General features: G+C 44.3%; 1 protein-coding gene across 9 annotated transcripts in view; it reads right to left on the bottom strand.

Moving 5' to 3' along the window:
- Positions 1-2473: 2473 nt before the first annotated feature.
- Cpeb3 (cytoplasmic polyadenylation element binding protein 3) overlaps positions 2474-27614 on the bottom strand; it is a 179166-nt gene continuing 154025 nt past the window's right edge. For all 9 annotated transcript variants that reach the window (XM_005063652.4, XM_040745039.1, XM_040745024.1 and 6 more), the window contains one exon: positions 2474-8226. In XM_005063652.4, the coding sequence (XP_005063709.1) occupies positions 7999-8226 (228 nt within the window). In that variant the 3' untranslated portion in view covers positions 2474-7998. The remainder of the gene's footprint in view (positions 8227-27614) is intronic.

The following is a 27614-nucleotide window of genomic DNA, read 5'->3' as shown; positions in this document are numbered from 1 at the left end:
CACCCGGAGGGGGGGTTAGAAGGAGGAGGAGGAGGGGGAGAGGGAGGAGGAGGAGTTGACTCTGGGTTGAAGGAAGATTCCTTAGACGTGACACCTGTGATAGGCACTCTTCCACACCCTCCCCATAGCCACCCTGTAGATCCCTTTCCTTGCATTCTCCCTAGTTTTTGCTTTCTGTTACATCAACGCCACCATCAAAACAAGGTTACAACTCATCAAGCGTAGGCAAACAGGAGCTTGAGGTAGAAACACACACCTCTCCTGGATTTCTCCGAGGCTAGCGTGCGCGCGTGCACACACACATGCACACACACACACACACACACGCACGCAGGCACGCACGCACGCACGCACGCACGCACGCACAGACCAGTCTCCCGAGGCTACGCTTCCATTGAGGTTCCTTTTTCCCAGGTGCATCAGATTGACATTAGCCCCGCTTCACAGTAGCCTCTACTATCCCACAAAGTAGGTCGTGTGAAGCCCAGCTTAAAGCTGGTTGGTCGTAGCTGAGGCTAGCAACTGGCGTCTAACGTCGAGTGATGGGACTGAGCTCCCGGCCTGTGAGAGCTGCTGCTGTCTCCAGGCAGTGGCAGAACTGAAGGACGCATCCGGGCGTCCACTACAGGACAGTTTAGCCCACACACTGATGTCAAAAGTGGTTCGCGTTTCTGAGTGTGGCAGCACTCGCCTATCATCCAAACACTGGAGGCTGAGGCTGGAGCTGCTGTGTGTTCAAAGCCAGCCTGGGCTACATGTAGACCAGTATCAGGTCAGCCAGGGTTAAGGCCCTGTCCTAACCAAAAAAAAAAAAAAAAAAAAAAAGCCATATACTGGAACACACAGAAGGCAAATGCCAGAAAACGGTCTACACTATGTGGCAGAACATTTCAAATTTGAACAAAACTTTACTAAACACCTTTTAGAATGGTAAAAATCCAACACACACAGTATGGGAAACCCTGCAAAGGATCTAGCAACTGGACTGCATTTCGGGGTTCGTGGGGGGTGCGTTGGGGGTGTGGGTGTGTACAGTAAGAGGCACTCAGTTTTGAAGACAGTTTGGCAGTTTCTTACAATGATACCCACTAGCTGAGGGTCAGTCCCAACTCCAACACCCAGGCTTGCTATCAGATAATGAGTTCGACAGCTGACAAGAGCGGCGTTTTGGGGGCTACCTTTATCCAAAGGCGGGCGGTGGGGGGGCCTGAGGCTGAGGACTTGTGAGTTAAACAGCAACTTCCTTTGCCGGTGGAGGCACCTTCCTGCCCATCTGTCCTGCTCCGCGGGGAGCTGCGTTCATCTTCCGTTGATCTTTTGGGGTTAATTCACAGATCTCAGTCACACACATAACGCCACCCCCAACAACTCCTCTGGGTCCTGTGCTCAACAATCTTAGTTCAACTCCTCCAGCTAAGAAACGGGGGAGCGTGCGAGCGAGTCTTCCTGGAGACAAGTGAGGAGACCTAGGCCAGGCCTCTTGGGAAGCGGGGTGCTCACTGGTGATGGACGCTGCTGGAGAGCAGGCGCATTAGCGCCCCCCTTCCCGCCACCCGCTGTGGTGCCAGGCACGGTCGCTCGGGGTGCGCGGGGATGGATCCCTGTGGGCCGGGCGTGCGTGCAGTGCACTTACCTGCAGGGCGGTGCCCACGTCCACGCCCGCGGCGCCCGGGCCAGGCGGAGGCAGCCGTGGCGGGGGTGGGGGGCGCACAGGACACACCCCGAGGAGGGTCGGGGCGCATGGGGGCGGCCGCGGTCTCCGTCCCCCAACTTCCCACCTTTCTGCTCCCCCTCCTGCCCGCTTCCTTCCCCTCCCCATTCCGAGAGTTGCTCCACGGAGGCGGAGGCAAGCGGGGAGCCCAGAGCGCTGTCACTCTGGCTGGGCTCCTGCACGCATGCTCGACCCCGGGCTTTCGTCACGGAACCACCTGTGCCCCGCCTGCCCCGTGCAGGGTTTCTCATCCTTTTCCTTCAAGGACTGGTTGGCACTCAGAGAAAAGCGCGCCGCAAGGCCAGAAGCCATCCGAAGTTTTACACAGTCCCATTTTCTGAAAAACTTTATTAGGAGACCCTGGTATCATTGTGAAAAATAAGATGGTGTTAATACATAGCTTTTCACAACAGTTCTGATTAGGAATTTGGCAACCTGTTGGCAATTAAAACCCAAAGCATGGGGTCAGGGTAGATCAGGGGCAGAGCCCAAATTAAGCTTGCCTGAGGCCACACAGCACAAATCTCAAAACCCCACGTCTATCATCGGAGCCCACAAATACGTCACTGCTTCAAATTTATTTGTGCATTTGAAAGTTGTTCCTGAGAAAAAGTGAATTTTCATGGAATAGAATAACTGTTTGGAAGACTTGGGCTTGTTCTTTTTTTTTTTTAAACTAATGGAGAAAATCAGAATTTCCCTTGATGCCAAGCAAATGCGCAGAGCGAGAGAGACTCCGTAGCAAAAGATGACAAGGGCAAGTGCTTCGTACAACTAGATTTAATAAGTTGTTATTACAGAAAAAAAGTCCAAACTACAAAGTTTAAGCAGTTTAAGCCATAGCTGCGTGAGCTCCACGTTCAGTCACAGTAGCGAATCCGTACAAGCAGTATTAATCCAAGCCCCAGGGCACAGGAAGGGTTACCAGCAAAAACAATCCGAGAGAACAGGTAGGAAAAGATACAGTACAGTTAAAATTAGTTGTTAGTTGAAAAACAAATACAGAGATCATAGCTGTGAACACTCTAAAAGTCATGTCCATCATTTTGACAGCAAAAATACAAATACCTAATATCTTATCTCCGACAGCACTATGTCCAGGGGCAGTGCACCCCTGCTCTCTACTGGTCCCAATGAACTACTAAAATCAGACAAAGTCAACACCCTAGACTCGATCCACTTCTTGACCCATTTTGGGGTAGTAAGTCAACAGCATCAATTATAAAATACTCTGTGGTGGGAATGGAACACTATGGCAGCTGAGTTTGACAAGTTTGGTTATTATAAAAGAAAAAAATAAATGATAGCAAACACAGCATACAACTAGTGAGAGAGGAGTGACCCGTACAAATAAGCCAGTTTTAACAAAAAGACACTTTTTTTCACTAATCTGTGACTAACCTTTCATTCAAACCTTGCAAGCTGAGATGTCACAATACTCAAATATTTAGGTAGGAGCTTTACCCAGTTAAATGCCACTTTGTTGCTAATATAATAGGTAAAATGAAAACTAGCAGTTATTTGCTAATTGCATAAATGCAGTACACTGCGTTAGCCCATGCCTCACTAACAAGCTATAAAACACAAGATATAGGCAGAAATCTAAGCATAATCTTTATACCACTTAAACAAGAATTTTCCCAGTTTCTTCTGTTCCTAATCATTTATTTGTAGTTAATGTAAAATTCCAACCAATAGGACCCAATTTGAGTTAAAATTTTACATCACAACTTGATCTAATCTATATATTATTTACAAAACTGAATACATAGAGCGAACCCAAGAGCCAACTCTGGACACATGCTAACCCCAGTTCTTGATTAACCTCCTCTCCGCTTCAGCAGAACAAGAAGAGGCCACCAACAACTAGCAGAAATGCACATCTATCTAGAGAGTCCCCGGATGTTCTGTTTACACAACACCAGCTCTGAAGCTGTGAGCCATCTCTGCAGTAGCTGCAGCTGCTTTCACAGTGCACTCCAGGGGCTGAGGGGGACTCGAGGCGGGGATGGGGGATGGAGAAGCAGCAGCCGGAAGGCAGACAGATCGTGCAGAGTGCCCAGTGTTACCATGAGAAGAGGCTAACAAGGGAACAGACAGGGAGGGGAGGAAGATGCAGCTAACACATAAACAGTGGTGACATCTAGTGCGCTTCCCCAGGGCCTGCCGCCAGCCCTTCCAGGGACACATCAGGGGAGGCATTCACGTCATGCAACATACAAGGTGGGGGCTCCTCACACAACATACAAGGTGGGGGCTCCTCACACAACATACAAGGTGGGGGCTCCTCACACAACATACAAGGTGGGGGCTCCTCACACAACATACAAGGTGGGGGCTCCTCACACAACATACAAGGTGGGGGCTCCTCACACAACATACAAGGTGGGGTCTCCTCACACAACATACAAAGTGGGGGCTCCTCACACACATCGCCACTGTGCATGCGAATAAAAGATTTGGGAGGGAAAGGCACTAGTTCACACACGGACAGCAGTTGGTGGTGGACACACACACACACACACGCACACGCACACGCACGCACACACAGGACATAATGAGGAGATTTAGGGAAAGCACTGGACACTGCTGGCCGAGCATGGCTTCATACCCAATGCTATTATATCAGGAGGGGTGACCTGATGTCAGGCCACAGATTTTGCTGCATCTGGTGTTGTATAAACTCACTGTGACATCCTTAGAGACCTGTACTGTGACATCCCTAGTCTCACACTAAAGCACTGTAATAAAGGAAAAGGCTTGTCGAGATCCCGCACGTTCTGCTCACTCTGTCATTTATTACCCAATTGTCGTTACAGTCCCAGTCACTTTACAGAACCAACGGTTTCCATTGTCGCCACTATTGTAAACCACATCAGCATTAATACATAAAGCTTTGCATTTCAAAAAACTAGACACTTTAGTAACAATATTACAAAGGTTTTAGCTTCAAAAATAACTGAAAATGAAAAAAATAAACTTTTAAAGAATTAGCATCATAAAATTAATTTATTCCAAGTAAAAATACAAAATAATATTATGACGTTGACCAGATATGAAAGTCCCTCCCAGAAACAACTCCAAGTGATTGAGAAAGCACTCCTTAAAGAAAATACGAAATAAAATGAAAAATATGTAAATATGTTTAATTTTTTTCTTAGCAAAAAATCTTTCTAAAAATAACAATGAAAATTTGTCTCAGTACAAAGGCTACGTTACTATTGAAAAAATACCAGCATGAGGAAAAGGTACATATATTGACAGTAGAAAATGAGTTCCGTGAGTCACAATGTCTAAAGTCTGCAATGAAAATAAATCTGCAATAAAGATTTATGCCTTTTTTCTTTTCTTTTTTTCTATTTTTTATACAAACAGTACAAACAGTATTGCACGTAACAACAAAGAGTCGAGGTTAGTTACAGCCTTCAAAACTCCACTTAGTTCAAGTGTCCCATCAAGGAAGGCCACGGCAGGACCTGCGTTACAGGGGCTTCCCAGTCTAGTTGCAGGGCAGAACACCTCTGTGATTTAAAAAATAATTTTTTGAAGGACCCTCTCTTTTAATATAACATTAAGAACTTGGGGGGCACATTTATTTACAAAAACAAAAGGGAACATGTTATAATTTAATAAACTAAAAAAGTTCTCTTTAAAAAAATACAAACAGAAGAGCTCTTTCACAATCCTGGTCAGTCGCACAATCAGCACTTGATTATAAATATACAAATTAAGGGAAAGTAGTTTCTGTCACCTAGTCACAGCTCTCAGCACCAAATGGAGTCTCTCTTACAACCTGGTCTCCGCGCTAGTTTACGCTGCACAGTCTTCCAGCTTCTCTAGAGCTCAGGGTTATTTTAGTACATGAAAGAGGGGTGCGTCTTCCAAACATCTGTGTCTTTCACATAATTAGGTAGATTTCTGTAGGTTAGATATGATCTTTAATATTATAGTTATAAAGCTCTAACTTCTTCATTTTCAAAAAACACAAATAAGCATGAAAAAAATAAAGTTACCCATCTGTTAAATCATTTTCTTGCAGAATTAAATTAATATATATTTTCTGAATAAACTTACTTAGAAAATATCATTTCTTTCCTATATTTCAAAATTGAGGTATTGCAAAAGATCAGGTCAGTCAGAAAGCGCGCTTTTCCTTAAAAACAAATAAACGAAAATCATCAGCCAACTTCTGAAAACGTTCTAGAATATAAAAAGTAGTAGTGCGTAACAAAATTTCCCATACAGATGAAAAAAATTAAACACAAACATAGAAAAAAATGAAAAAACCAAACCAAAACAAAACCACATCTGGGCTGCAGAAAAGCAATTATTACCAAAAGGCCCAGAGAAAACCCCAAAGGGGGAGGGTTCTAATAGGCATCTTTTAATTCAGTAAAAAACTATTTTGTTTCTCCTTTTTGAAACAAACTGAAGCTGGAGAGCCAGTATTCACAACTAAACACTGGAGAGACAAAAAAGAACAAACTACAATAAAAACCAAGCAACACTGACTTCGAGACAGTACGAGGAAATCACAGCACGAAACACACAGTGACTTAAATCTACTCTGCAGTGTCACATCCAGTCAGATTGTCCCCAGAATTCAAAACAAAGGAAGAAGGGTTTAAAAAGCTTTACAGTCTTGTAATCACCGTGTGTGTTTCTGTTACTCTCTGCAGCCCGGGAGTGAATGCTACGAGTGTCCACAGTAGCAGGAGCAGGCTTCGTTCTATTCAAGCTTTACAGGTGAATCCAGGGAACTAGCAGTTAGTGTCGCACACAAGGCCACGTCTGCCCAGGCCATCTCCTTGGCACAGACGTCTTTAGCATCACCCTCACGTGGCTTTCTTAAAGATGTGCCTCCGTGTCAACTTGACAACTTATTTCTAGATACTGTGTGTATTCTTAGTGTTGTAGGCTAAGATGAGCTCTCTGGCTCCCTGGACAAGGTCTGAAGCTATGTAGTGGTGTGAGCACTAGGAGGTTGGAGCTCATGTGTTACTTAATAATATACCAGTTATGAATGGTCAAGTTCATTAATGTCTGACACAGAGGCTTTTAACAGTTACATTTGATCACAGTTAGACATAATCACTTTACTATATAAAATAAATTGCACAATATATAACAGAGCACCGCAAGTACTTCATCTACCATCCACAGATTTGCTGTAAGAGGATCCTACACCTAGGTTTTCTATTGGTTGAACTTATAATGGTCGTCCTGTTATGGGCTCTTCCTGTCCACAAGCATTCCACCCACTGAGGCATGCCTTCCTCCCACCGACTACCAATTCTTTGAATGAAAAAAAATCTTTAAAAAAATGAGTATTTTTATAGCTTATATAGATTCTTAATTTGTGCATTGTGGGAAGGTTTTATACTAGACATTGGATATAAAATTTATTGCATGCAGCAACCGCATTAAGAAAACATGCAGTCAGGAATGGCGGCCTCTGCTGGCTCTCTCTGGCCTCTTCCGGTCTCCCTCTGGCAGCTGGCTCTATCCCTAACCCACAAAAGTGTGTTGTTGGGTTCTTGTTTTTGTTTTTGATACCTTAGCCTGAATAGAGTATTATGGTATCAACAATACCATTTTAATAGCAGCAAAAGCTATTGCAGCATAAACTTACATAACACTAAAAGATCTAGCCCAAATCCTCGGCAAAACAAAAATCAAACATGAAGGAAAGGTAAAGACCCAGCTTGTGAGGTATCCGTACACATCAGAGTACGGAGCAACTACGGGCTTATTTTCATGACGGGCTAGCCTTACTCTACGAGACCCCACTACTGATTGCTGATTGGAAAGTGTTTGCTACATCGGCCTCTACTTACACGGTGACCTTTGGTAAGTCTTGTCCTAGGGGCGACTGTCTACGTTTCTGAAAACAAGTGCATGCTCCAGTTCCAAACCAATCAGAGCGACAACAACACAACATCAAACAAAGTCACAGACGTCAACCTGACGGCCGCTGATGAGAATGGCAGTCTACGTACTGTGGAGGTGACAGATCAGGTGTAAGAAATCAAGGTACCAAGCAGACAAGTTGTGAGTCAAAGTGCAAATGGGTACCGTTACACACTCTGCGATTCTGCATTATACTGGACGCTGAGTTCAGTAATATGACTGTAAATGATAATAATAATAATAATAAAAAGACCCATTTCTTCTTTAAAAATCGAGAACGAATGCACAGATTTCCAGAACACCGTGAGCCCTGAGGCAGTGCCCTCTCTTCCTCCTTGTGATCTACTCCAGTACTTGCAGCTGGGTCGGCCGGGGGCTCAGCTCCAGCGGAACGGGACATGCCGAGGGCGGTCGCCTCCTTCCTTCACCAGCGGTTTGTGGAACTCGCGGCCGGCTCGGGAGTGGATGCTGGCCCAGCAGTATTCACAGTAGTACTGCAGACAGGTGACGTTGGCACAGAAGAATGGGGCAAACTTCCCCCCGCAGCGTGTGCCCTGGCACTCGTCACACATCTGATCATCCAGCACATAGGGCTTCACTTCCACCTGGGCCGGGAGAGGAGAGACAGGAAGCGGCTCAGCAAGGCAGACCTGAGGCTGGGGGGTTTCTGCCCCGTTCTAAACCTCACTGCATGCTCTACTGGTTACTGATCTGTAAGGGGTGCAACCCCCCACACAGCGTGCAGCCTGAACTCCTGAGGACGGACAGCCAGTGAGGACAAAACCTCCCAGCCGGAGGAATGCCTCAGACCAAGGCTCCAAGTCTGAGAAGGCAGGGCCAGAACAAGGCCTGGAGGGAGAAGGGAGGCTGCAGAGAGGCCGGGTTTCTGCTGTGTGACAAGGCTTTTGAAACTGTCCCACAGTCAGGGACTGGACCCCAGGGGCTGGAAGGGAACCGGGGACACTGAAGCTGGGACAGGGTGTTTTATCACAGCCCTTCAGGGAACACTTGACCCAAATGAAACCACATGACATGAAAACCTTTCAAAACAACAACAACAAAAATCTGCTTGTCTGTGTTCCTTTTCCCAGAGCCTAGGAAAAAGACTGAACTGTGAATTTCTTTGTCTTGAACACCTGGACTAACCAGGGAAAGGCTGAGCCAGTGCCCCTCACACCTGTGGCGGGCCGAGCTGGGGACTGGCGACCCTACGGCTGGTCTGCTCTTGCAAGATGTGTCAATGTCTGACTCCAGATGCCTCTAGCAGGGCTTGAGTCAGGGGTCTCACCAAGCGGGGAGGGAGGAGGGAAGCAGGGAGGGGGAGCACGGAGGCTATAGCCTAACCCCCACTGTGAGCTCCTGTCCACAGGTCTATCTGCTGGCCAGACACTTCCACTTCAGAAGACTAGCAATCTTGGTCACCAAAGGAGAAATGTCTCTCTGCTCCTCCCCCACCCCCTTAAGCTGAGGATTGAACAAGTGGGATTCAAAAATAGCCCTTCTGTTAATCTCTGCGTCATAAACTAACATGGCTGTGCAATCAAGCCTGTCTGGGACCACAGTCAGGCCACACCGGAAACTGTTCCCCTCATCTGCACACCAGGAGAAAAAAAGAAACCTCGCCCACCTCGAAACCAAAACAACGACCTGTCCTACTTTTGTGAGTGAAGCCAGGCACTCGGAGCTTTGCTGCCCCACACGGGCAGGGCAGCTGCAGCTCGTGACGCTTCCTGAGGCCAGGCCATCAAACTCTGCTTGGATGTGCTTAGCATTGGTGTCTTCTATGGAGCCCCAGGTTCTCTGTCTTCCTTGGTTTAGTTCTCCTATGCACATGTGCCACTTGAGTTGCCTATCACAAAGGTCCTCTCCTTGGGCAAGACTCTGTACTGCCTACAGGACTGAGTTCAGCTGCCTCAACAAAACAGGTGTTTCCTGTCTCCAGTGTCCCCATTCATGCCGGCCTGCAGTAAGCCCAGACTTCCCAATGCAGACTCTTAACTGCTCAAGCTTGCTGCTCCCCCATCTCCTACTTCCTGATATAAGTCTAACTTACATAGCCCAGGCTGGCTTCACACTCAAGATTCTCGGGTCCCAGCACCCTCCCACGTTGGTCTCTACTGGAACAGGTATTTCCCAGTTTAAAAGCCTTCCTCACACCGGCTTCCAGCACACTCTGAAGTATCACACCTAATGACATCCAGCTGTTCTTTTCCCTTGCTTGCATAAAGTCAACAATTTGTGCGTGTTGTATGCACTCATGTGTACTGGTGCATATGCCCACGAATAAGCTAGGAAGCTAGAGGAGAGCGGTGGGTGTCCTGTTCTTCACTGGGGCTCCTTGAGACAGGCCTCTCACTGACTGAGCTCCACAGGCAGTCAGCAAGCTCGGTGAATCTGCTGCCCTCCCTACTGCACTGCAGTGCCAGGATCACGGCTCTGCGTGTGTACTGGGATCTCAACTCCAGTCCTCATGCTTGCACACCAAACACTTTACTTACCGCCATCTCCCCAAGTCAACAGGTTTTTTTTTTTTTGCTTTGTTTTTGTGGTGGTTTGGATGAGAATGACCCCCATAGTATATCTGTATGCTTAGTCCCTAGTTGATGAACTATTTTGGAAGGATTGGGAGGTGTGTCCTCGTGAGGAGGTGTGTCCTCATGAGGAGGTATGTCACTGGGTCTCACTATGTAGCTCTGACTGGCCTAGAACTTGCTTTGTAGAACAGGTTGGCCTCAAACTCAGAGACTCTCCTGCCTCAGAATGCTGGGATTAAAGGTGTGAGCCACTATGCCTGGCCAAATCAACAATTTCGTGCTACTCAATACATTCATCCCATGTGCAGACTCTACCTAAGGTTACAAAACGCTTCTGGCACCTCCACAGGAAGCCCTGTGTCCATTAATTACCTACTTTCCCACTTGAGATCATTCTCCATTCCTTCTCTATGCTTAATACTCTGGGTATTCCACAGAATGAAGCATACACTGAGATCTGCTCCATCTGGCCTCTGTGGCCTTTGTGGGGTTTTGAGGTTCACCTATGCTGCACACACAGGGCTCTGGGTTCTATGCCCAGCACTGCATCATCCACACTGTAGCATGGAGGAGGATGTGGTGATATCTTTCTTGCACAAATAAAGCCTGTCCAAGAAAGATGTCACTATCCTGTCTAGAGTTTATATATTGTCCTTCTGTGATCTTTGATGGAGTTGAAGACAGAGCTATGGCTATGGTCTTCCTTAGTTAGGATACATATAAAGCTCTAGACTTACACAGAAAGGATAGATGGTAGAATATTTTCTTTAAATCTTGCTAAATGTTAATGGACTAGATATTATAATTATAGTTCTTGCTTAATAACTGTTTTGTTATATATAATTTGACTATGTTAAAGTTAAAACCTTTTTATTTAGAGAGAAAAGAGGAGGTGATTGGGGATGTCCTTTCGTATATGCTTCTCTTATTGGTTAATGAATAAAACACTGTTCAGCCAATGAGGTAGGAAGATAGGTGGGACTAGGAGACAAGGAGAATTCTGGGATGTGTAGGCAGACAGCAGTTGTCACGTAGAGTCCAGGAAGAGAGGACTCACAGGGCATTCTCCAGTAAGTCAAGACCATGTGGAAATACTTAGAGTAATAGAAATGGGTTACTAATTAAGACAGAGCTAGCCAATAAGAAGTCCAAGCCACCGGCCAACAGTTTTATAACTAATAAAGCATCTGTGTGTTTATTTGGGGCCAAGAAGGGTGGCAGGACCTAGCTGGGCCAGAAAGCTTACTGCAACAGGAAGACTTACTTGTTTATGGGTAAGTGATACTCCACTGTACATTTTTACTCAACTCCCACATTTTATTCACTTGTCTGCTGATGACACTGGGTTGCTTCTGCCTTTAGTCTGCTGTGATTGGTGCTGTTTGAAATATGCAAGCATGTACATTTGTGAGAGCGGATATTTCTAGTTTTTTTTTGGGGGGGGTGGTAGATACTTGGGAATGAACTTAGTTGGACAGACAGTAATTTGACTTTAACTTAAAAAGATTTATTTACATGTTAGTTATAGGTGTCTATGTGTGTGCACATGTGTGCAGGTACATGTGTGCAGGCCTCTTGGTAAACCTGGAAGCCAGCGAGTCCCGACAACCCTCCTCTTTCAGCCTTCCATGGAGCTAGAATTATAGGCATTTTTGTGGGGAAGCTTATCACACAGGTTCTGGGATTCAAACTCTGGTCCTCATGACTATAGGACAAGTGTTCTGAACTGCTGAGCCATCTCTTCAGCCAATGTTTGAGTTTCTGTGGAACTATCAAGTTCTTTTCCACAGCAGCTACAAACCATCTGCACACCAACCCACAAGGTATCAGAGCATCATTCTCTCCATGTGTGCCAACACTTCACCTTCCCTTTGTGTGTGTTGGGGAGGGGGTTTATAACCATCCTGGTGGTAGGATGTGGCCCCGCCCTGGTTAAGATAGGATATTCAGCTTTTCACCTGCATATTGCTTTTTTTTTTTTTTTTAAGATAGGCTTGAACTCATTACTCACTGCCTCAGTGTTCTTAGGGCTGTGAATGATAGGCCCACACCACCACCCCAAGCATAGCCATATCTATGTCTTCTTTGGACATATACAAAGGTCTATTCAAATCTGCTCGTATTAAGTGGTCTGTCTTTCTCTTGTTAAACTTTAAATATTCTGGATTTAGCCACTACTGTCTAGAATGGACAGTATCCTTTCAATCATGTTAGTTGCCTTTTCACTTTTTGGACAACATCCTTTGATACAGAAAAGTAGGTCACTTGTGTGCTGCACATCCAAAAGGTAATGTGACCAGAATGGCCCTTCTAGCTATCTGACTGGCTTCCAGCTGAGCTCAGTGACAGCTGTGAGGGGTCTGCAGGATCGTGTCAGATCTTTGTAAGAGCTGTCATAAAGACCAGACACAGTGGATGCCTTATGATCACTGCAGTAGTTTACCTCTTAAGCTGAATTTCCAGAGGTGAGACATTTCTTCTCCCTTTGATGCTAAGACACCTTGACTTTTGATCTTTAAAAAGTAAATATTGTGCTGTGCCAGGCATGGTCACACAGGTACCTATAAGCCCAGCACTTAGGAGGTGGAGGCAGGAGATCAGGGGCTGAGGTCATTCTGAGCTACAAGATCCCTGTCTCAAAACACACAAACACACTCACACACACACACACACACACACACACACACACACACACACACACACACACTCTCTCTCTCATGTACCCCCCACTCACACTCACACACCCACACATTAATGCACACACGATCTCCTTGCTAAAATGTAATATGCCTTCTGTCCCCTCGCAATCATGAGGCATGAAACCCTGTCAGGTCAGGTAACACAGCACAATGCAGTCTTCACCTTTCTGTACCTCTTCACACTCTGCTATCACTCCTAACACCTTCCAACTGCCCTTTTAAGTTTGTGAATTCTCGTCAATTTTATTTTTACTTAATTAATGCCAGTCAATGAGTCTACATGGAGCACCTGTTTCCAAGCAAACATACAGCTTTTGAACAACACTGACCTCTGAGAGGCTTTCCTGAAGACTTCTCCTGACCTTCTTCGATTTGGGTGAGCAGAGCTGACTACAACTCTCTGGGCACCTGTATGGTGTTGACCCAAGGAGCAGAGGCTTACACGAAACAGAAAGCCTCCATGAAGGACACTGATGTTTAGGTTGTCCCATGATACTACAGGAGGGTGATTATTTTGTTCAAAGTGGACTTGCCCAGCCTAATGTTTATAGGCTCACTGAACATCACTGAACAGTGGAGGACCAGACACAGCTCTTCTCTTTAATAACATTGCTCTAAAATACCTTCTGAGGCTAGATCGGTGGATCAGTTGATAAAAAAATGCCACACCATCACAGGGCCTGAGTGTGATTCCCAGTACCCAGGTGAGAGCCAGGCACCAGTCATCTCAACATGGAAGAAGGGACAGAGGCTCTCCAGGGCTTGCTGCCTTTAGTCTAGCCAACTAGTCTGGTACAGGGTTGATGAGACGCTTTGTCTTCCAAAAACAAGGTGGAGAGTAACACCATCAACCACACACACACACACACACACACACACACACACACACACACACACACACACACACACACTCACACAGTTCACACATGAATGTGTATACCCAAACAAGACAAAAAATAGTCAATTGAATTAATAACATAAAATAAAAGTTTTCTAAAGGCATTCCCAAACTCTCTGTAGTTTCTGCCTTATCCCTGCACTTTCTGTACTATTGCATGGTATTTTAGGTAACTATTCAAATTAATTCCACTTTTCTTGATAAAGAAATACAACAGAAAAGAAGTCAGTTTCTCTGTCAGCCACTGTCAATGGTAGGAACCACATTACAGATCTACCCCCAAAGCGCAAATACCAAAGTCCTAGGCAGAGGTGACCACACAACCAAGTTAACCCGTCTACTTCCAGGAGACTCAAAGGAACAGGACACAAGAATGACATTCAGAAATACTTAGATTCATAGCCACATGGGGTGATCAGGCTAAAGGACACTGAAAATCGTTGTGGTGTAGTGATATACTCCCACAGGCGAGGAGACTGATACAGAGCCTTGGTTAGGGGACTGCAGGCAGCTGTCAGCTCATCTAGAATTATACAGGCAAAAACAATGTCAGACAAAAACAGAAGGATCTCAATGTTCACTTTGTCTCTAACAGCCAAAACACTGACCTCCCAGATTAAGTGGAAAAATTGTAAGTAACTCTTGGAGGCAGATCAGACACTAGGGAGAGCATGAGCAGGTGCAGAATTCTCTCTCTCTGGCCCAAAAGGTTTGTAGTAATGAGATGAGACATCGGACAAGGTCAGCTGCAGTGTGGCTTATGTCTAAAAGCTCTATTAAGGGTAGCCAAAGACTGTAGGCCCTTGATTAGAGCTACCACTCAAATAAGATAACCAGATATCTAGCTATCCCAGAGCAAATAAGGAATGCTTCCATGTGTCTAGATAGAGCCAATTAAAAGCAAAGACGGCAGATGGCAGAGCACAAGTGGACAAGCTGGAGAAGAGGCCAAGTAAGGGACGGAACCAAACAGAAATGAGCGGAAGGCTTGTCTCTGCAGAGTCACAGAAGTTGACAGCACAAATCCAAGGTACAAGCTTTGCTGGGTAGATATGGTCCTATTGGCATGAATTGGAGATAGGAGAGAGCCAATGAAAGGAGATCCCTAATAGTGAGATTTGCCAATGATCTTAAGAAGGAAAGTGGCCTGGGGGTGGGAGGGTGAGCTCAGTTGGCAAAGTGCCTACCGTACAAGCATGAGTACTTGAGCTCTGATGCCCAACACTCACATAAAAGCCAGGCATGTATCTCTAAGTCCAATGCTGGCAGATGGATGTGGGCGGGTGAGGGAAGGGCTCTCTGGCCAACAGTGGAGCATAAGCAGTGAGCTCTAGGCTCAGTCAGGGACCTTGTTTCAAAAACAAACAAACAAACAAAAAAAAACAAAAAACAAACATACAAACAAAAAAAGCATGGTGGAGCATAGAGGAAGACACCTGGAAAAGACCTACCATGTGCATACACAGAGATGGGGAGGGGTAGACCATGGGTGTGAAAGGCCATGGTTAACTAGTCATGTGTCAGTGGAGAGACAAAGACAACAGCATCTCTGGGCTTAAAAGGAACCCATCAAGCAGAGGTTCCCCAAGCAAACTGGGGGCACGTGATCATCATCAGGCTGGTGTCCACTCAATGGCAAGCAGAGCTCTAAAGTGGGGGCTTCACTTTCATCTGGCCTCAGGGGAAGGGCTCTCATAATCACACTGCAGGGTGACTACTGGGTGAGAGAGTTAGTGGGTGTTCTTTGTCTCTCGAGGGGCTCAGATATCAGGGAAGAAGAAATGAGGAGCTGAGGTGAAGCTGTGCTTTATTGAGGAGAAGATTTTAACCAAGGGAAAGGAAAGCTAGCTCTACTCTTGGTTGGAACCGCCAACTCTTCCCACTCTGAGCATAGCATGAAAGGACATTGTCAGAGGGACCAGAATCATTGGGAGAGGCCAACATCTCTGCATAGAGACATCTGCAGCATGGCTTTAGACGGCCACAGCACTTCCAGGACTGAAAGCACAAACTCTTAGAGGCAGGCAGATCTCTGTCAGTTCGGAGCCAGCCTGGCTAGCTAAGGCTATACAGTGGGACTCTGTCTCAAAAAGAAGCATAGATTCCAGCTGTAGGCCCCCAAATATACTGTGAATATGAGCTCGACACACCATGTGTTTGTGTCAGCTATGCTCTCTCCAGTTGTCCGGGGTGAGCTATAGTGGTTGGAGAGGTAGAACTTTGAATTCTTTTAACTTGGATAGGTTCAAAACACATGTGGAAGTTGCTAATGAGAGGAATGCAGAAAATAAGCTGATAACATAAACAAGCTACCAACACAAAATATTTAATACCTAAAGGCAATAGAACTGTCTATAGATAAGCTAACCTGAGCTCACAGGCAAGATAGATATGATTCAACACGTCATAGTCAAGATATTGGTTACAAAGACTGTGGAGATGTGATGCAATCAAGACAAGTATTTCTAAAATGAGCCATTAGAATGCTTTCTCTGGCCAAAAAGAAGAAATCCTAAGTTTACCGTTTAAAAGTATGTTCCTGGTTGTGAGTGTGTGTGTGTGGGGGGGGTGGCGCTGAAGAGATGTCTCTGCAGTAAGAGCTCTTGATGTTCTTGCAGAGGATCTGAATTTAGTCCTTAGTACCCCCAGAAGATGTTTCACAACCCCTTGTGACTTCAACTCCAGGGGATCTGCCTTCCTCTTCCAGCCTCCATGGACACACACTCATATGCATACACCCCCACACAGATAAACATTCCTATAATGTAAAATAAAATGAAAGGAGTTCCTGAGGTTTGAGAAATTCTGAACAAACTTATCACCTCAAATGGACCAATTCTGACAGTGGCTGCATGTAAACAGCACAACTGGGACCTGAGTGCCTGACAGGGCCCTGTTCAGAATAGTCTGGGCCATAGCTGAGTGCCTGACAGGGTCCTGTTCAGAATGGTGCGGGCCATAGCTGGAACTTGCACCTGAGTTTGTCAGGCCTCTGAAAAGTCATCTTCACCAAAGCCATCAATGGAAGAGTAAAGACTAGTGAACATGAGTAGGATGCTTCGGGGTCACTAGACACACTGTGTGAGGGCTGGGAAAAGAGCAGTGTTTAACACCCGAAGTTCAAATGGAAAAGTGTTCAAAAGTTAAGGAATAAGTACAGTGCTCCCTGCTTCCAGATAGATCTTAATGTGATCAGAATATCCCACGAAAGGTCCTAGCTCACTTAGTAGGCCATTTCCTATCACCTAGAGCAACATGTCTTCTTGGAAAAATCATTTAATGGGAGAGCCCACAGCCTTTCACATTCAAAGTTTTCTTGGCTTGAATCAGAGACTATATCCAGACCTAAAAACCACAGAAACCTTATTAACCCTCCCACTAACTACCATGCCCACCCCAGTGCTAATGCAGGTTCTCCACCGGTAGGCTGTATCAGGAATAGCTAAATATAACCCTTAGTTTCAACTGTCTGTGAACTGAAATCCTGCAGCTTAAATAAAAAGCAGATGGCAGATGCCTAGGAAATGAAAGGAGCGATGTGCAAATAGATTTTTGCTAGCAACAAAAATCACCCACAACCTTCCAGATATAGCAAATTCACAGTTATTAACTTTAGAGACGCCCTGGGGTAGACTGAAAAAAGTCTATGGGGGAATAGACGGAATTGTGTTTTCTTTTGCTTTATGAAGGATCATCCTTACCATTTCCCACATTCTGAGGGACTAGGAAGCAGACCCATAGTTCAAAATGTATGACTGCATAACAGGGCCCTGTGCCAACGTCTCCAGCACTGCTTTATCGAGTATGGAGATCTATGAGGTCGCTGGCCATAAGATCACCTCTTTAAAACTATTACATGTGAGAAATTCGTGTGTGTGTGTGTGTGTGTGTGTGTGTGTGTGTGTGTGTGTGTGTGTGTGTGCGCGCGCGCCACAGCATGCTCATGGAGGTCAGAGAACAACTTGTGGGAGCTGATGGTCTCCTTCCCCCATACGGGTCCCAGGGAAGGAACTCAGCTCACTGGCAATGCCATTGGCATGGTGGAGGTCATGTTTCATCAAAGATAGAAAGTGCAGCTAGTGGAGTCCTCACATGGCACACGAGTGAGCCCTCCAGCCTGGCTTCTCCATGCTACCTGGGAATGGGATTGAGATGTGGCCACAAATCACCCTTCAGCCAAGGACCAGGAACAAAAAACAAAAACAAACACAAACAAAAACTATACCGTGTGGAGGACAAAGACGAAGACATTTGTTCGACATCTGTGGTCAGCTAGATGACTGTCACAGTGTCACTCCCCTAACATATCTAGGCAGAGAACACTCTGGCTGAGTTGACTCAGCGCGTTTCCTTCACTGTAGGACAGCAAGAAGAACATGCTAACGATGCTACAACAAGTTATTCATGCTAAAAATGACCACAAGTCCTGAGACCCAGAAGGACAGGTGAGGAAGAGCCAGAGTTCACAACTAGCAAAGAGAGCCTTCACAGAAAGGTCTGACACCATTCTAAAATCTCACTTGAGAGCTGGGAGTTGGTGGCGCACACCTTTAATCCCAGTACTTGGGAGGCAGAGGCAGGTGGATCTCTGTGAGTTTGAAGCAAGCCTGGTCTAGAGTGAGCTCCAGGACAGGCTCCAAAGCAATACAAAGAAACCCTGTCTGGAAAAACAAAACAAAGTCTCACTTGACTACACAAAACAATTTCTAGCCTGGCAATGGTGGCGCACGCCCTAATCCCAGCACTCGGGAGGCAGAGGCAGGCGGATCTCTGTGAGCTCGAGAGCTATTTCCAGGACAGCCTCCAAAGCCACAGAGAAACTCTGTCTCGAAAACAAACAAACAAAAAAATCCCCAAAACTACCAATTTCCTTTAAAAAAGATGTTCTAATCAAAGGCTGTGAGAGTCTCGGTGCTTCAAAAGAAGCCCAAGTTAGAACAGCTCCTTGGTTTGGGGTGATGATTCCTCCCCAAAGGACCCAGTTAAGACACAGCTATGGCTAGGAAGCTTCTCAACCAGGTCAGATGGGGCAAATAACAGTGATGAGATGCAGGCTGGGTAACAAGAGCCCAAACCAAGGATTCCAGCAGAAATCACAGCAGTGAGATACAGGCCGGGTTACAAGAGCCCAGGCCAAGGATCCCAGCAGAAATCACCCAGAGCCCTCAGGTTTTGTTATTGGGTCATTATATATATTGTAGCTGTGACTGGCCAGAGACAAACTGTAATACCACACTTCACTTAGTATGGCTGCTGGGTCATCTTAATCTTCAAATAGCTAAAAATACAATGCCTTCTAGTCTTCAGAAAATTCAGGTATGATATGTTTCCAGTAAAGAGAAAAAAGTAAAAAAGATTAAATATGTGAACTACTTAAGGTGCTTGCAAAGAAAGGGGCAACGGATGGCATCTCGTTAAATGAAAAGGGGTTATTTTAAAGAACACAAAAGCAAACATTATGTGCTATTACAATGTTCTTTAAATCAAAGTATTAAAAAAGCCCCAACTTGGTTCATTGAAACTCAGTCTCTTTAGCCCTCAATATTAAGTTAAAGGAGTAAAGGGAATGTTATTTGTCAATGGTACTCTAAATTTTATTTTCTTAAATAGGACATTTTATGGGTTGGGGATGTAGCTCAGTTGGTAGAGTATGTGAACAGCACGCAAGGAGTTCTGGGTTTGAATTCCAGCACATAAGCGAAGTGCAGTGGCAAATGTCTGTAATCTCAATACTAAGGAGGTAGAGGCAGAGGGGATCAGGAGTTCAAGATGTGCTTTGGCTACCAATCAAGATTGAGGCTAGCCTGGGGCAAATGAGATCCCCTGGGTCTCAAAAAGAAGATAGACAGAGGGACTTGGGATGAGAAAGGGAGTGAGAAGGGCAGGAGAGGCTAACAATGGGCAAAGCAACCGCAATGCATTAGATACATGTGGGCTAGACATGCTCAGAGGTCAACAAGGTCATTGCGCTTCCGGAGGACCCAAGTTTGATACCTGACACCCATGAAGGACAGCTCACATTACATACATGAATGATATTATCAAGTAATAAATTCATTAAAAATAACACGGAGACATTTTAGATGCTTTAAAAAAGAAAGTACCAGAAAATCTCAAGTAACCAAAGAAAAGAGATAAATTTGGGGGCTGGGGACGCAGCTCAGTAGTGAAATACTTACCTGGCATGCAAGGGTCCTGTGTATGATTGTTAATACCACAGAAGTCATACATACCAAAGGATTAGCAACTACACTTTCAATGCCCTGTCATCGTCACAGACATGCCCATGACACCTTTGTCACACCCCAACCATCTATAGATTGAAAGGCCATGGCAGGTGAAACACACTTAGGAAAAAAAAAAGGATCGAGGAAGGAAAAAGAATCAACTGTGCATTAAATTGTGTGACTCTTTCATATAATTTGAACAAAGGAGGAAAAAAGGTTGAAAACACAGTATTTCCCTAGAACATCATTTTTATATATAATATATCCTATGATATATAGAGTCATACAACAAAAATCATGGGTATGTATGAAAATATCAAATGAAATGATTAAATGTTATATGCTAATTTAAGATTTTAATTTATTACAGAAAATTATTTATGTGAAAACTTGTTTCTTTTTTATCTTTTCAATGAAGGAAAAAGCATGCAAAAGATTCTAATATGTCCCAGATAAACTATGTACCTGACTTCTTTGAACAAGCATTTTCAAACTTTTTTGATGCATAAGATTTTTAAACAGTTGGGCGGTGGTGGCGTATGCCTTTAATCCCAGCACTTGGGAGGTAGAGGCAGGCTGATCCCTGTGAGTTCGAGGCCAGCCTGGTCTACAAAGCGAGTTCCACAGAGACACCCTGTCTCGAAAAAAAAGATTTTAAAACATAAAACAAAATTTAAATAAATCCCTAGAGACTGCTGTTTCAAGGAGAACACTTCAGGATATGGTAGAATAGAAGTTAATCAAGCAACATCCCTGGGTAGGACAAACCTGCCTTCTCAGAGTCCTCCCTCCTGCTTAAACACTGAAAAAAAATTCAGAAATTTACCCCTTGCATGAAATATGTGATTCCCTTTATCACCCAAAATTCTAATTATAGCCTTTAATGAACAACACCCAGAAGATCTCAAACACCAACCAAAGTCACCGAATCAGTAGTGTGTTATCAGTGTTACTAAATATTGACACTGCTTTGCAGTTTTCAAACTCCCTCTCTCTCTCTCTCTCTCTCTCTCTCTCTCTCTCTCTCTCTCTCTCTCTCTCTCTCTCTCTCTCTCACACACACACACACACACATATATATACATACATACATAGATACATACACACACACACACTGGGCTCAGGGGCAGAGGGGTGACCATTGCTCTTTTAAGATACATAGCAAGAGCCAGGCAGCGGTAGTGCACACCTATCCCAGCACTTGGGAGGTAGAGGCAGGTGGATCTCTGTGAGTTAAAGGTCAGCCTGGTCTACAAAGCTACACAGTACACAGAGAAAAGCTTGGCAGGTATGGCAACTGCCTGTAATTTCACCATTTGGGAGGCAGAAATGGGATCTTTGGAACAAGCTGGGATTGGTGAGCTCCAGGTTTACTAAAAGACACTGAATAAATCAGGGGACAAGTGACAGAAGAACACGACCTGATGCCTACACACACACACACACACACACACACACACACACACACACACACACACACACGCACGCACGCACGCACATTTATACATTAGAAAAAGGTCTGTTAGTAGTAGTGTGAAGACCTTACATTGGCTGATTCTGGTCTATGTCCTTTTCACTAGTAAAAAAGCTCTTGAGCTGAAATGGCAGAGCCTACCCAGTGTCCACCATGTGACACTGTTTAGATCTCACAAACCCAATGTAGAGGTTACTAGGAGACATGACCAAGTTTTGCCAACCAATTGTTGTGGTTGGTAGAGAGTTTGACAAACAGATTGCTAGTATCAATCCATTAATCCAGTCATAGATTTTTTTTTTTTTGCTAGATGGAGCAAGATTTTTATACACTTTTTTTTTCAAGACAGGGTTTCTTCACTGTGTAGCTTTGGCTGTCCTGGAACTGGCTCTGTAGACCAGACTGGCCTCAAATTCATGAAGATCCACCCGCCTCTGCCTCCCAAGTCCTGGGATTAAAAGTGTGTGCCACCACTGCCTGCATACACTTTATATTGTTTTGTAAGTCATATAAGGCAGACAAGAGTAGGGAAATGCCTGTGTAAAAAGAGTGTCCGTTTTAATGATTTCCTTTTCCACTGCAGAGCCTCTCACATGTAGTGACCCAGATGCCAGCCACACACAAGACATAAGCACTCATTTGGCATCAAACACCATTAAAACAGACAAGATGAAGACAGAGGTCATCGTTGGCTCTTGTTATACTTAGGTGTCTTAGACTATTTCAGCTTTCTCACAAAACTACCATTAAAAGGAATGCAAGCAAAATTTAATACTAACTCCCATTCCACTTAAGGTTCAACATCTTTATCAGAGAAAAGATGCTGACAGGTAAAGAATGTCTTTCTAAGCAAGGCAGAAAAGAAAACCCTGCAGTCTGTTAAATGGAAAGTGAAAAGGGAACTTTAAATACCTACCTATGTGTCCCGGCTAACATCCAAACAGTGTTGGCAGACTGATGGCTAGGTTAAACATTTCTAGCACTGTCTGCAACTAAGCATTTCCCTTATACATATATACATTAAAAGACAGGGAAGATAATGATCAGCTGTGGACATACGGCAGGCACAAGCCAAGAGGACCAGGTTCATCAATAACAAGAATGACGTCAGTGTTGGCTAGAAGTTCCCAGGCCATCTATTCACCTGCCCTTTCCTTATCTCCAGAACACCTGAGATGCTCAGGCTAATGTTCTTATTACCACAGAGTCCTCTGACCTTCCTTAAGGCCACACCACAGGGGAGGAAAATGAGTTCTCAAGTTAGGACTTTCAAAAGGAGCAATGACTCTCCAAAGAGTAGAGACTTGCATGGGTGGGCATGGCTGATCCTTATTACATTCTAAGGGTCAGAGTTCAAGGACAGCCTGGAACATATAGTAAGAGCTTGACTACAAAAGAAGTAAAAAAAAAAAGAAAAGAAAAGAAAAGAAAAAAAGAAACTGCAAAAAACCCTGAAACCTTCAGATTTTATTTTCTTGATTCTAGTTTGCCTAGAAACACAACTGGAGTTGTCCCAGCAACTCCATGTGCCTCTTGTGCCACAAAAAGTTATTTGAAATAGTAAAACAAATAAAAGTCTTTTAGCCAGGTGGTAGTGGAACATGCCACTCAGAACATAACTAACAGTGAAAACATTCTATTCCACAGAATGGAAGAGAACATTTCCAAATCACATATCTTATATAATATTGCTGTGGGGTGGTGGTGCATGCCCAGCACTCGGGAGGCAGAGGTAGGTGGATCTCTGTGAGTTCAAGGCCAGCCTGGTCAACAGAGCGAGGTCCAGGAGAGCTTGGGCTGTTTGTTACACAAAGAAACCCTATCTCAAAAGACAAAACAAAACAAAAAAGTCTTCTGTTGTAATTTTTCTTTCTTTCTTTTTTATTTTTGAAGTGTCTCACTATGCTTCAAATTCATTACACAGCCCAGGCTGGTCTTGAACTCATAACTTTGTTGTGTTAGCCTCCTTAAGAGCATAGGCACTTGCCAATGGTTCTCAACCTGTGGATCAAGACTCCATTGGCAAACCTCTACCTCCAAAAAATATTTAGATTACAATTCATAACAGTAGCAAAATTATAGCTATAAAGTGGCAACGAAAATAATTTTATGGTTGGGGGTCACTGAAACATGAGGAACTGTGTTAAAGGGTTGCAGCATTAGGAAGTTGAAAACCATTGTACTAAACAAACACAAATTTTATTTTTTTGGTTTTCCAAGACAGGGTTTCTCTGTATTGTTTTGAAGGCTGTCGTGGAACTCACTCTGTAGACCAGGCTGGCCTCGAACTCACAGAGATCTGCCTGCCTCTGCCTCCCAAGTGCTGGGATTAATGGCGTGCTCCACCACAGCCAGGCACAAACACAAATTTTAATAAGAGATCTATGATTTATTGTTTGTTTGTTTTTCTGACACAGGGTTTCTCTGTGTAGCTTTGGAGCCTGTCCTGGAACTTGCTCTGTAGACCAGGCTGGCCTTGAACTCACAGAGATCTGCCTGCCTCTGCCTCCTGAGTTCTGGGCATGCGTCACTACCTCCCAGCAATATTTTATAAAATATGTGATTTGGAAATACTTCCCAGAAAGCTCAATTTAAATTTTAGTAGAAAGATGAGCAGAAATGAAAGGGATTAAAGGCATGCGTGTTGCACCCAGCTTCAAATGAATATCTTAACTAAGCAGAAAAGTTAGTCAAGAGTCATGCAGTAGACAGACAGATATGCCAAAGGTCATTCAGACTACCTCTCAACAGCATTCAGTCAATAGATGAATCATTGATAAATATTCAATGTTTGTGCATTGCATGTCATAGTCTGAGTACACAATAGCTACTCTGAAAGACACAGTCACTGTCCACATAAACTGTGGTCTGCAATAGAGTAAATGGACTTGCAGCACTCAAGCACACGGTGACACAACAACCCGGAAGGTGGTGATATGATGACCTGTGGGCAGAGCTATAAATGCCAATGAATAAATCATTCCTAAAATTACCACAATGATGGTGAGGTCTGAAGGAAAGGCATTAGCCAGGCAATTGTGGTTTTTACCCTAAGAAATGGAGAATAAGACCAGTTACGGCTGGCTCAGGAAAAGGAAGGAAGGACAAGAATGCAAGCATGTAGTACATAAAGGATCCTTTAGGAAAGTTTAAGGTTGTTTGCTTGTTTGTTTTAATTTGTCCAATAGGCAGAAGAATGTAATCAAAAGGTTTAAATAGGGAAGTGATTTTAAACTATGAGCTTATAAAAATATTCCAATTGCTTTAAATGGATCAGAAGTCATGGTGCATGACTATAACCCCAGGATCTGATAGCCCAAGGCTGGAAAGTTTTAAGTTTGTGGTTATCCTGGAAGGCCCTGTCTCAAAACAAATTAAAAACCAAAAATAGAAGAATGATTTAGAGGTAGACTATGGGGAAGCAACTCTAGATGTCCAGTGAGAGACAGCCCAGCCATCCTAATGTGTTCTACACACAATCAAGTGCTTGTCCTGCACCAGGCACTCCCTGTACATATGTGTCAGCGTCAAGATCAAGGCATGGATCTGTAAGGACTACCAGTCCCCGCCCTTCAGTCCCATCAGTCACATGTTAATCCTCTTGTGGCTAGACATGCCACAGCAGTAAGTCATTGTTTTATGGATGCAGCAACTCCATCAACAAGGGGAGCTCTAGACACACTCACAGGAGGGCCCAGAAGTGCCTGAGCTACTCTGTTCCTGACTGAAGATCACAGGTTACCTAAACGGGGCCCTCTCCCAATAAGCCAAGTGAATACAGAGGATACAGGCAGTGTTTACCTGCCCCCAGTGTAGCTGCTACCCAGCTGGCCCTCTTACTGCACACACAAGGTTAGAGACAGAAATAGCTCTGCCTCAAACCAATCTTGGTGACAGGTGCACAATAATACAAATATACTAAAACATTTCAATTGCATTATTTAAATGGGAGATTACAGGTATATGAATATCATAAAACAGCTCAATAAAGCTGTTACGAACCACTTGTCCTCAAAGATGAGAAGATTAATGGATGAGTGAAAGAAAAGCTAAGTGGGAAAGCTCCAGGATTGACCATTTCAACGAATGTTGAATACTGATGTTTTAAGGGAGTAAGACAGCAATTCTCTTAAGATGGATAGAAAAAAATAAATCTACAAAGGCCTTATTTCTCCATAAATCACTCCATCTAAAATCTTAACAATAACGATAAACATAAACTGTCAAGAGATGCCTTTGCTGAAAAATTTCAGTGGACAGAAAAGAGATACAGAATATATTATTTCTTCTTACGCATCTGCACTTCTGAGAGCATTCACACCCGCAGACGCCCAAGGTTCCAGACGCTTAATGAACTGTGCACAGTTGCTTTGCAACTGGCCTCTGTCATTTTTCTCATGGGGTTAGCAATGCAAGGGATAAGGGCTGACAACAGTGAGCAGGCGGCTTTAATGTGCCACGGTCCCACCAAATCTGCATTGTTAGCCTTGCAGACAGCAAAGAAGATGAGGGCTGATGCTATTTAAAATAGTCAGGGCTTAAAGGCAACTCCAGGCTCACAGGAGACGAAGAAGCAGCACCTTATAATCTTCAACAGCCACACAAATGGATTATGGGTAATGATGGACACAGGCCCTTGAATTTTAGCATAAGTTTCATAGGCTTTACTTTGAGATTACTGCAAAATCCTGCGAGAGTTATTCAGGAAAGGTGTGCCTACAACAGACATTGTCTGTAAGAGTAATGTCTAAGGAAATACAGATGTGCTTTTATATAGTGGCAGCTTCCCAGAAAGCTCAATTTAAATTTTAGTAGAAAGATGAGTAGAAATAAAAGCATGAGTGAGCCTACAACACATCTATGAAGGAGGCAGCTAACAGACTCACAATGCCGGAGACAAACAGGGACAAGAAGTAATGTATCGGGGAGGAGGGGGAGACTGCAGTGCTTATAGGTCAACAGTGGGAAGAGCCCAACTTAAGATGGAAGTAGGCTCCACTCCTTGAAGGAATGGGCTTTGTAAAAGTCAGGGCAAGTGCCAGGCATTGGTGGTGCACACCTTTGATCTCAGCACTTGGGAGGCAGAGGCAGGTGGATCTCTGTGAGTTCGAGGAGGAAGAGCCACGCTCACTGATCTCCAGTGCTCCCATTCAGATCACTATTAGAGAATAAACACCCCCCCTTTTCTCATTTATCATCCTTATAGGGGAACAGAGAAAGCTATGTTCATGCCAATGAGAGCCTACAGTTCTCTAGGTAAATTTTATTGCCTAGGTTTACCAGAGATGGGTGGGATTACATCCTGAGTCAAATGAATCAGACATCCAAATAAGCAGGCATAAGCAGTCAGGTCCACCAGCAACAACAGCAGGAATGAAGAGAACCCTTCAAAAAGCACCACGTGAGAATTCAAGAGTTTACTGAGCAAGCAACAGGCACGGACTGGGGATGTGTCTGAGAGACCCTGACTCTCTGTGGGCCTCAGTCTTGTGTGAGAATTATGTTAGGAGCAAGGAAGTGTGGGGTACTTGAAAACCAGGAATAAAGCTGAATCTTTGTCATTTTTCTGAGTCTCCATTAACTCAGAGTGTTTCAAAATTCCGAGAAAATTTTAATTTTAATTAACAAATAAACCACTACCACTTATTCTCTAGGAGTCCATAGAAAACTTATTCTAATTTGCTCAGATGCACATGCTAACAAGACATCTTGCTGAATATGAAAAATCCATTGCCAACTGAAATTTTCACCCCCTAAGACACTATTACTACTGACTCCACATACTTTTGTCATGGGCCTGGAGAAACCCAGCTGATGCTGATCTGGAAGCCTCATCCCTACTGGCTAGCTTTCATAATATTGGAAGGGTCTATGCATACTACCAAAGGAGAAAAGTAATCAACAGTTTGCCCAGCTGGGAACTATACAAGCAATAACAACAACTGGCCTGGTAAGATATGCCCATTGGTGCAATAATGGCATGAATGTTATAAGAGCAAACAGGCACTTTCTGGTTGAGTTTAAGGCCCACTCCATAAAATGAAACTCATAACTTGTACCATTAACTGGTTCAAAAAACCATGGCTGACTAGCTCATAAGCACTAAGAATATAATACTAATATTCTGCAATAATTTGCTCTTAAATCCTTGCCTTTATACT

The sequence above is a fragment of the Mesocricetus auratus genome, unplaced genomic scaffold (genome assembly GCF_017639785.1).
Source record: "Mesocricetus auratus isolate SY011 unplaced genomic scaffold, BCM_Maur_2.0 Super-Scaffold_4256, whole genome shotgun sequence".
Classification (NCBI taxonomy): Eukaryota; Metazoa; Chordata; class Mammalia; order Rodentia; family Cricetidae; genus Mesocricetus; species Mesocricetus auratus.
This window is presented reverse-complemented; position numbering and strand designations above follow the sequence as displayed.